The sequence below is a fragment of the Solanum dulcamara genome, chromosome 4 (genome assembly GCF_947179165.1).
Source record: "Solanum dulcamara chromosome 4, daSolDulc1.2, whole genome shotgun sequence".
In the NCBI taxonomy this organism is placed as follows: Eukaryota; Viridiplantae; Streptophyta; class Magnoliopsida; order Solanales; family Solanaceae; genus Solanum; species Solanum dulcamara.
The window spans coordinates 6,257,856-6,269,325 of NC_077240.1; the positions used below are offsets into that span (position 1 = coordinate 6,257,856).

The 11,470-nt window shown below is 37.0% G+C and overlaps 1 protein-coding gene across 1 annotated transcript; it reads left to right on the plus strand.

The window, feature by feature from the left end:
- Positions 1 to 1,536: 1,536 nt before the first annotated feature.
- On the plus strand, positions 1,537 to 11,345 carry LOC129885789 (potassium transporter 7-like). Its single transcript, XM_055960208.1, has 10 exons — positions 1,537 to 2,168; positions 4,584 to 4,812; positions 4,918 to 5,166; positions 5,301 to 5,351; positions 6,347 to 6,607; positions 7,839 to 7,891; positions 8,042 to 8,156; positions 8,377 to 8,631; positions 9,471 to 9,993; positions 10,400 to 11,345. The coding sequence occupies exons 1-10, from the start codon at positions 1,878 to 1,880 to the stop codon at positions 10,932 to 10,934; spliced, it is 2,562 nt and encodes an 853-aa protein (XP_055816183.1). The 5' UTR covers positions 1,537 to 1,877; the 3' UTR covers positions 10,935 to 11,345.
- The last annotated feature ends 125 nt before the right edge of the window (positions 11,346 to 11,470 follow it).

Below are 11,470 nucleotides of genomic sequence, written 5' to 3' on the forward strand. Positions count from 1 at the left end.
AAATTTGTCTTCAAACCTCTAGCTTAGCGTTACCTCTGTTGCGAGTGTCGTGAATCATAACTATGTCATTTGCAAATAACATACACTACAATATCTCACCTTAAATAAAGGACAGTCCGGTGCACTAAAGCTTCTGCTATGCGCAGGATCCGAGGAAAGGTCCGACCATAAGGTTCTATTCATCCAACTCTAAGGCAAATAAAAATAGGTTAAAGGCTAATTACTGGTGTAATTCCATCAAAACGGGAAAGTGCTTCAAGTTTTCTTTCATTACCATTGCTCGGGTTTTAACTCTATCGTACATGTTCCTGCTCACCCTAGCACATGACACATGTACACTTTTAGCCATCTTTATAGAACCTTCTTTTAAGATTTGATCGTAAGCTTTTTATGGGTCGATGAACAACACATGTAAGTCATTTTTTCTATTCCTACTTCACCAATCTCCTTATGAGATTAATAACTTGTGCAGTTGAGCGTCCCAACATGAATTTAAATTTGTTCTCAAAAATAGTCGTGCCTCATTTCACCCTTGTCCTAATCTTTCATAGTGTAATTAAAGGCTTAGTTCAAAGTTAAATTAGTACTAACTTAACTTTTTGAATAATCATATTAAAGAAACTATCATATCATTTCATTACACTATTAAATTAGTAAAAAATTTAACAAGGAATAAATTTCTATGACTGATCACCTATAAAATATAAAAGGAAAATGATCAAAATTATCCTCGAATTATTTGAAATAGCTCGTATTTATCCTTTATTTATTTTAGACCACAAATGCTCTTTAAACGGTATTCTTGTCATTTCCAGGTTTTCAAGCTTTTAATAATTCTTTCATTTTTTTTAACTCAAATCTTCAAATACCGATCCTTAAATTAAGAAAATCAGTTGTTAAAGGTCAATTTCCAGCTTTAATCACAATATTCAAGCAATTTCAATAACATTCAATTAAATCTCTTCAAATTTTTGCACTTTAAGAATTCAAGTGAAGCTAAAAATTTGTCACCAACAAACTCTCAAATAAGTAGCTATTTTCAAAGAACGACACAGAGAGTTTTTCAACACCATGCAACCTTCCTCAGATTAGATGACCCCAAAACACAAACAATGATCTTAATCCTTCAACTCACAACTACAATCTCAAAGAAACGTCAGCACACTCTGAAATTGGTGTTTCAAAGTCCAGACAACAATTCAAGCAAGAACAATGAGAGAATTAATTTTAGTATTTTCTATTTTTTTTGGTGATAAGGCTTAACAAGGAAGAACAACACGATTGAGGAAAGGGATTTTTGTCTTGTTGGACTGCTTAGATGGACTACCACGTCAGGTCCTGTGGCAAAGATAACGTTTAAAGGGCGGTCCAAATCAAAAACGGCAAGAATAGTTTTAATCTCAAAAATAAATGAAGAATAAATATAAATTATTTTAAATAATTCAAAAATAATTTTGATCCTTTTTCAAACTATAAATAAAACACAAGAAAATACCTTTCTTATCCACGAAAAATGTATCTCTCATCAAAATCTAGCCAAATTTTACCCGTTAAAAATAAATCCGTGGTAGTCGCGTTGGCTGTTGCAAAAAGGTTGTTGCCACTTGCCACCCACGTATTCCATCACTGCTCGATCCATTCAAAGCAAAATACCAAAGACACAGCTGCAAAAATCTTTGGTTTTCAGAATCTCACCCAATCCCTTCTCAACTCCTAGGGTTTCGATTCATCGTACTCTCCAAGCTACACCTGCAATTCTACACTATTGCCTTTAAATATTACATAATAAATGCGTAAATATACTAATATACATACTCGTAGGAGGAACTTTTCACTTGCGTTGATTGAAGAAATCGAGGCCTGACAGTGGTTTTCAGATGACGGACGAGGGGTTAGAGAGGGAAAGGGATAGGGAAAATGGCGGATTAACGTCTATGGACTCGATTGAATCACGGTGGGTATTTCAGGCCCAGGACGATTCAGATATCGATAGTGGTGATCGCGTTACTGTGGATGGGGATGACGATTTGACACCGCGAAATGGCATGGAACTGGACTCTGATGATGAGTATAATGCGGAGCAGAAACTGATCCGTACTGGTCCTCGTATTGATTCGTTTGATGTCGAAGCTCTTGAAGTTCCCGGTGTTCAAAAGAATGACTTTGAGGTGAACTTTCGGTAATTTCTTTAATTCGCATTGCTAGTAGTAGTCCTACTAATTTTCTAGAAGCTTTTCTTATGCTATCGCTTTATACTTTCCAAACTATTACATCAATAATAATTATGTCTTAATAGTAAACTATTTGAGATCTGCTATATATATATCCATTCGCTCTATTTTGGCCAATGTCATTCGGGATTGATAACGCAGAAAAAATGGAAAGTTGAAGTTAGTTTTACTAATGTTGTTAGTATAGCCAGCAGCTGGTGCTACTTTGTACTGTTGTTCTTTCCTTCCATGATCAACTTGTTATTCAATTTATTTGCTGTGAGATCAAAGAATGAACTGAAATGTGGAGTCTGTTGATGCTCATCTGATGTACTAGAGGTAGATAAACAGAAGATTTAAAGGACTCGAACAGACAGAAAGGGCTAGTCGAGCTTAGAGAAAGTAGCATGAAACTCAAGTTTGTTATAAGAAGGAATGAACAGACAAAGTTGTTGAACTGGATCTAGGTGCATGCTTAGCTCTTTTCTTAGTAATCAGAGAAGCACTCATCTCCTTCCTCCAGTTCTATTGATAACAATGTTCTCAGTTAAATCTGCAAAGCTGACATTTCCTTCAGCTACTGAAACTTTGCACTCCCACTAAATTTTTGCACTCTTTTAGTCATTCATTTTACAGGTTTCCAATGCCAATAAATTTCATGTTATCAAATGAAAATCTTGTCTGCTTTGTGGCCGTTAATCATGAGAATCTTTCACTTAGTGTTGTTTTAGTTTGTCAGGAAGTTTCACTTTTTTTTGACTAAGCTACTGCCCTTTGTCCAAGTTCACTTCCGGCCATGGCTTGATATAGCTTCTATACCAGTTACCATGAGTGACGTGAAATAGCTTTGTAGCAATTAGAAGAACTTTAGTTACCTTCTTGTTAGAGAGAACATTTTCAATCTAGAGTGAGACTAGGCTAAATAAGGTGTGAAATGACTAATCCTCAAACTTGAAGCTGTGTGTAGAGGACTAATTATTTCAGGCAGAAGAAATGGCTGAAATCCAGCATCTTGCAGTAAGTGGTCTGACAATATTGCTGCCTGCAAATCTTATAAAAAGAAAAATGTTGCTGTCAGCAAACTATGCTAAAATCAAGGCACAAACGGGGTCAAGAATCTACAAGCTAGTACTGTATACAAGATGAGTGGTAATGCTTCACGCATGAGCTAACACTAGCTAATCACGTTGGGCCAAGTCAGGCACTAATAACAAATATTTTAGAATGATGCACTCAAGGATGAGGCTTAACGGTCAATGAAGTGAGTGAAATCTTGGGGACCAAGTTCAAATCCCAATTTCTGCCATTTGCCCATGCCTTGTTGGATAAAGTTACTTTTTACCTATGCTAGGGGAGGTACCAAGTACCCGGAGGAATAGTCGAGGTGTGCATAAAGTTGGACCAGACACCACCGTTATTAAACAAATTTATAAAATGATTAGTTATTACAAGCTTCTAAAGTTGGCATTTGCTTCAAAATGTTGGGTACAACTTTGGGAAATTTTCTTTTACAATTTTTTTGCAAAAGCTGCTTTTGAGCCAATACCAAGTCAGGCACTAATTTTTTCGGGACAAACTGATTTTTCTTTTTTAACATCTGTTTGAAAAAGACTCTTCTCCAATTTCTTGTTCTTTTTTTTTGTGCAAAACTTCATCTTCAAATTTTGAAGCAATGCCACCTAAAAACTGATAGTTATTTCTTTCCTCGTATTGTGGTTGAAAAATAATTTTTACAAATAATAGTATCTTTTTTGGGGCAAAACACTCTACTTCAAAATATTGAAGCAAGCACCACCTATGTTTCTTGACCGCGTCAACCACTGAGCAGGGATATACTTAATTTGAGAACCTTCACCTTTTATTTGCTTTTGGCTTTGTTTAATCGTTCCTCTTCTCAGCATTATTATACTTGAAAACCATATAGAGCAAATTAAGTGCGGGCATTAATTGAAAAAAGGTCAATTGAAGAGGACAATAAAAAATACATTTAATACAATAAAATAAGAATAAACATAAACAACAGTTATTTACATAAAAGAAATACTGAAATGGTTATTATGTAGTGCTGTCTTCTTCAATACATAGCCTTTGGGCAATCACTGATGAGACTTAAGCCTTAGCGGCTTGGTGCCTGAACTAAAGCATTGCCTAAGAGAAACGAAGCGCCCGCCTACCTATTTTGCACCTTGTTCAGGGCTTAAGCATGCCTCAAACAAGCCTTTGACAACACTGCTTTTTCTGTTAGCTTCATTCGGCAAAGGTCCTTTCCAGAGAATGATGGTTTTTATTTGACTTCTGTTTTGGCTAAACTTAGTAGATTTTGATTTTGCACAACAGATGCAGAATTAACTAAATTTTGTGTGTATTTTGCAGGATGTCTCAGTGGGTAGAACAATCCTATTGGCCTTTCAGACTCTTGGAGTTGTTTTTGGCGATGTGGGAACGAGTCCCTTGTATACATTTAGTGTGATGTTTAGTAAGGCCCCAGTCAATGGCAATGAAGATGTTCTTGGTGCATTATCTCTTGTTTTATATACCCTAATCCTCATTCCCTTGGTTAAATATGTCCTAATTGTTCTTTGGGCCAATGATGACGGTGAAGGTAAGCTAACATTTAAACTTGGTTAATTGTTTCACGACACTTACCACATCACACTTCATGTTTTGTGTCTTCTGATTTATTCAATTAGTTGGTTAATAACTGCAGGTGGTACCTTTGCTTTGTACTCATTGCTTTGTAGGCATGCAAAGGTTAATCTTCTCCCCAATCAACTTCGATCAGATGCTCGAATATCAAGCTTTAGACTGAAGGTGCCATCTCCAGAACTTGAGAGGTCTTTAAAAATAAAAGAAAGACTAGAAGCTTCATTGACATTGAAAAAGCTGCTTCTGATGTTAGTTCTTGCTGGCACTTCAATGGTGATTGCTGATGGTGTTGTTACACCTGCTATGTCAGGTAAAATTTGTTGGCTCTGAGAAGTGGATGGTTGCCGTATTATGGTCCTCTGGGATCTTTTTCTTCTGTATAAATTAGCCTTCCTTAATTCTCTTTTTTTACTTAATGTTAGTTTTAAACTATTGTTGATGCAGTAATGTCTGCTGTTGGTGGCTTAAAAGTTGGAGTTTCTGGCGTTAAGCAAGGTAATATTATCTGTACAATATTGTTCACTTCATGAAATAGACAGAGTTTCCATTTTTTATTGATCTAAAAGCTTCACAAACTGAAACAGTCCTACAAAATGATGTGCTCATACTTTCCACTATACCACCCCTTTAGAGACGTCTGTTACAATTGAACTATATATAGAAGGTAAGATTTCTTTGCAAAGATGACACAAGCTAAACAAGAAATGATTCAAATTTGCTTTATACTCTGATAGTCTACGTGCAACGAGATGTAAACCTCATTGCCATCACCTAGCTCAGTAATTGAAGGATTTTATGATTATGTTGCATGTTGCATTGTGTTACAAGTAAGATTGCTAAAGAAAGACTAAGCGTGCGATATGTGATATTGCCGTCATGACCTTAATGTTGGCCTAATTATGTGATGATGTAGTGTTTTTACTAGCCTTTTATTTTTGGATGGCCATATATAATGTTTTTGTAGTTTGATGTGGGATTGATGCTGCCCAATTTCTCTTAAGTATATGTTCTTTGCATCTAGTGGTGATGAAGTCCATAATTATAATTGCAAAATTAGTGTCACATAGCTCAGTGAATTTGGTTGTGAAGAGGATTCTTGTTAGTTTATCAGGCTAGCTGGTAAAATTGAAGATCTGATAACCTGGGCCAACAAACATTAAACAAGGGCATCCCGGTGCACCAAGCATCCTCCTGTGTTCATGCAGTGTCCGGGGATGGGCCGCACGCTAAGAGGGCGTGATGTAAACGACCTACCTTGATCCGGATCGAGCATCAATGGCTAATTCTGTGGGTCGAATCTGGACAACTAACTTTACTGATGCTCCAAGGCTCTACCTGACTATAATGTTATAAAACTGCTAAACCTTAATCTGCAATGTTATTTAACTTTCTAAAATCAGACGAGAAAATGAATTCCATCCACTCTTTTATAATTGTGCACCTTTAAGCCCTTTTTGTTTCAAGTTTCTTAGATTTTGTTTCTTTTGCAGATCAAGTAGTGATGATCTCGGTGGCATATCTTGTAATTCTCTTCAGCGTACAGAAATATGGGACAAGTAAAGTGGGTCTTGTAGTTGGTCCTGCTTTGTTTATATGGTTTTGTTCGCTGGGTGGTATTGGTGTCTACAACCTCATTAAGTATGATTCTCGTGTTTGGAGGGCATTTAATCCTGTTCACATATACTATTATTTCAAGCGCAACTCAACAAAGGCCTGGTACTCTCTTGGTGGTTGTCTCTTGTGTGCAACAGGTAGACTCCTGTGAACTGATTCTTTTTGATAGCTGATGAAATTTGATTGGCAGAAAACTAAAGGGCTTGTTCTGTGTGTTTTTCTTTTGCTTGGGGTTTAATTGAGTTGAGTCAAGAAGGTTGATGTATGCTACGTTGAGCTTGCTCTCCGTATGTTGGGACTTCTTATTTTCTTGCATATTAGCCCAGCATGATATGTGTTTGCATGTCACTACATAAATATTTTCCTGCAAACTTATTACTGAGAAATCATTTTTAATCCATCTATTACTTATTTTCTCTCCCCCCCCCCCTTCCCTCAGGGAGTTCAATTTAAACAGTGTCACTGTAACCCTGAAAAAAATTGAGATTTTGTGTGTGTGTGTACGAGGGGCTAGGGCACATAGGTATTTGCAGGGTGAAGCGGCTTACTAATTTGTCTGTTACTGAAGAAGTAAAGTTTTGGAACTCACATATATTGCTTGATGTTGAATCACCAAAAGTCTGCCAGCTCAGAGATTTTCCTTTATAATAGTGTTTTAGCATGAACTTGTCTCTAGTTTTGGGAAAAATCGGCCCTTGGATATGGATGCCTTTTAAGTTGTTTCCTTGGACACTGATGAGTACATTTTGCAGATTCCACTTGAACTAGAAGTCTAACAAATGATTTTGCCTGTGCAAGTCATGCTATGTGTGGAACATTTATCATTATCATTTCACTTCCTAATGTGGTGTTTGGTCAAATTTCATCTTGAATATCTTTCGGATCTCCTCAATAAGCTTATGTCCGTTGCTGTATTCTCATTTCCATTGTAGGGTATGAAAGTTAACATCTCTAAGTCATTTCTCTCCTTTTCTTGTCCAAACCTGCATGCATAATGCAGATTTAATAATATAGAACCACTGAGTTGGTAGACCGTGAAGCCTTTTAAGTAAGGGTCTCCAGAGCCATATGCACTTCTGTTTGTCCTCTAACTATTTTAAAGGTTAAAACTCTAGGTCAAGCTTTCATATGCAACAGAATCTGTTGTAAAAATTAAGCTTGTCTTCTTATTAGTGTGTTGATTTGTGAGGAAAAGACGAATAAAATGCCTCTTTGCGTTCGTTTATTGCGTCGCCCATTAATTTTTGTGTCGTAGTATCTTCTTTTTGAGTTTTTAGGATAGGTTGTGTTTGTGATTTTGCCATCAAGCCTGTTCTCGTTTTATATATTTTCTTGGATATACAGCTGATCACCAATTCTGAAATTCAGGTTCTGAGGCAATGTTTGCAGACCTTTGCTATTTTTCTGTGAGATCAGTTCAGGTATGCACATTTCTTTTTGGTAGGAAGGGGGTATAATACTATAGATCCGTGCATTTTTAGGACATAACCGTGCGTCTCTCTTTTATGTCACTTAAGATGTTCAATTTGGCAGATATAGTTATTGATTATAGAATGTTGTTTAATTTGCAGCTTACATTTATGTTCCTTGTGCTTCCGTGCCTTCTATTGGGATACCTTGGTCAAGCTGCTTACCTGATGGAGAATCATGCCGACACAACACAAGCTTTCTTCTCTTCTGTGCCAAGTAAATTTCTAGTCCTGTAGCACTCACTCTGAGAACATCTTGTTTATTTGTAATTAACTCTGGAAAAATTATGAGAATAACAATGGGAGACGTGACAATATATATGGAAACAGAAGTATCATGATCATGTGTAGTTTTCATTATTACAGATGCGTTTCTGAATATAAAAAAGACACACAGACAAAGTATTCGTTGGGTGAAATTCTGCAATTATATGCAGGTAGAGCTTTCTGGCCTGTCTTCTTGATTGCCAATATAGCTGCTTTAATTGCCAGTAGGGCAATGACCACAGCGACTTTTTCTTGCATAAAACAATCTGCCGCTCTAGGCTGCTTCCCTCGCCTCAAGATCGTTCATACGTCCCGGAAGTTCATGGGTCAGATTTATATTCCAGTCATGAACTGGTTTCTTCTGGCGCTGTCTTTGGTGTTGGTCTGCACTATCTCAAGTATATATGAGATTGGAAATGCTTATGGTAATCCTATTGTCTTTAGAACTTACAATTTCTTTGCTGATTGCCTCTGTTACCTTAGTACTTAATGTTTGCCGTGATGTGCACTTGGAGCTTTCTGATAAATGTTTGAAAGTTGGTAGATACAAAATTGAAATACCTTGTCCATATACCATCTTGTTGATTTGTCTCCAGAGCTAGCCACTGTGAAATCTTTGTGCTTTTGTTATATAAAATGCTCACTACTATAACAACAACAATAACAACATACCTAGTGTAATCGCACAAGTGGTGGGTCTGGGGTGGGTAGTATGTATGCAGCCTTACCCTATATTAAATTATCACTATTTTAATTTCTTTTTACCATCTTGTTAACTTGTTATTACATTGATTTGTCTGGTGTTTCGGAATTAAAACCCTCAGAATGCAGTGTGTTTTCAAACTCATTTGTGAAAAGCTATAGTGTTTTACTATTTTTCAATATTTTAATTTTATCTTTCAACTTTCTTTATCAATTCCAAAAATTGAAGATGACAGGGAACAGTTGTAAACTGCTTGACGAAAATGCTGGTTTGTTGTCACTGTAAACCCTAATTCTCCCGCATCAGATGCTCTACATATTCTTTTGCGGCAGAGTCTGTTTGAAGTATGTAGTAAATGTACAATGATTCATTTGTTCACGAAGAAACTTAACCTACCTCTGTTATGAAGAACTATGGTATGTAGGTGAAAACATCTTGTAAATTTTGTTTTTCAATTCAGAGTTGTGTCTTTGATGATGAAAAACTTAGGGTGCTTCCAAGTGTTCATCAAATGATTTATAGACCGCCTTGTTGATTTCTGATGCATACCCTGTTTGACAGCCATAGCAGAGCTTGGAGTGATGATGATGACAACAATATTGGTTACGATTGTTATGCTTCTGATATGGCAGATCAACATCTTAATTGTGCTAAGTTTTATCATTATCTTCTTGGGATTGGAGTTAACATTCTTCTCGTCTGTTTTATGGAATGTGGGAGATGGAAGTTGGATTATACTTGTTTTTGCTGTTGTCTTGTTCCTGATTATGTACATCTGGAATTATGGAAGCAAGCTGAAGTATGAAACTGAAGTCAAGCAAAAGATGTCTATGGATTTGTTGCGCGAATTGGGCCCCAACCTTGGAACTATAAGAGCTCCTGGAATTGGCTTGCTTTACAATGAACTAGCAAAGGGAATACCGGCCATATTTGGACATTTTCTCACCACTCTACCTGCTGTGCATTCTATGATCATTTTTGTTTGTATAAAGTATGTTCCTCTTCCAGTTGTACCACAGAATGAAAGGTTCCTGTTCCGGCGAGTCTGCCCCAGAAGCTACCACATATTCCGTTGCGTTGCCAGGTAAAACTAAATTTCCCTGTTTTGCTAGTACCTTCGCTACAAAGACCAACTCACGTGACTAAAGGTAGCTTGAATAAGTATAAATTCTTGCACCAATCTTGAGACCAACTTTAATTAAAACTGTTGCATGACAGATGGTTAAATCAATATGTATGTTCAGATGGTTACCCTTTGAGAAGCTGAAACTTTCCTAATCTTTAGGGTAGCACCTATGTGCATGATGGTTAATTATTCTCTTCAAAGAAACAATGGCTAAACAACCAGCTTATCTTCGTACCTCCTATGCTTTGGATGCTTATAAATGTCAACAGTTTTCTGTCGTAATATTTGCTTTCTCTTCTGCAACTGATGTGCATCTAAGGTTACTTGGCTACTAATTTCTCTGTCCAAAACTTTGGATCTACAGATATGGGTACAAGGATGCTCGTAAAGAAAATCACCACACTTTTGAGCAACTGCTCATTGAAAGTCTCGAGAAGTTCATACGCAGAGAAGCTCAGGAGCGATCACTTGAAAGTGATGGTGATGGTTCAGACTCTGAAGAAGAGTACTCCTTCTCAAGGGTCCTTGTAGCTCCGAATGGAAGTGTTTATTCGCTAGGCATTCCTCTCTTAGCTGATTTTAGGGACACAGGAAAGGCAGTTATGGAAGAAAGCACTTCAGAAGAGCTGAAACCTGGAACTTCCTCTGAGTCGTTAGTGTCTGAGGCAGAGCAATCCCTTGAAAAGGAGCTCTCATTCATACGCAAGGCCAAAGAATCTGGTGTGGTCTATCTTCTTGGTCATGGAGATATTAGGGCAAGGAAGAATTCATGGTTCATTAAGAAGCTTATCATAAATTATTTTTATGCTTTCTTGAGAAAGAATAGCAGGAGGGGAACCGCCAATTTGAGTGTACCACATTCACATTTAGTGCAGGTTGGCATGCAATATATGGTGTGAGTTTTTTGGTATAGGTCCACATAAGCTATTTTGGCGAAATTTCTGGTTATCTGTCAACTTGGCCATCATGATGTACATCATAATCGAAGCCTCGCCATTTGATGGATCCACAGAAATTGTCATACGCCTTTGTTGCATATCACAAGGCGGATTTTGGATGTCCCTGTCTTAGAGCTTGGTAGATTTGGCTTCTGGTATAGTTGTATAATGGATTCACCAATTTACTTTGTTGGGTTGCGCATGGGACTCTTAATGATTTCCATGACATGGAAATCCAATGTAAACTTGTTGAGATGAAACTTGTATGTTAGTTAAGTGTGAGGTTAGACCAAATTTACTATTGCAGACTAATACTTATAACAGGAATGAGATTTATCGGAATAGGACAGACTCAACTTTACCGGACTCCAACTAATTTATTTTTGGTCACAGTTGATTGATTAATGTCCAAACGCTCAAAAATTTCCTTGGTTTCACACTGATTGATGAATATTGTTTGTTGTTTTCTATCTTGTGAATCGTTTTTGCTATCTTGC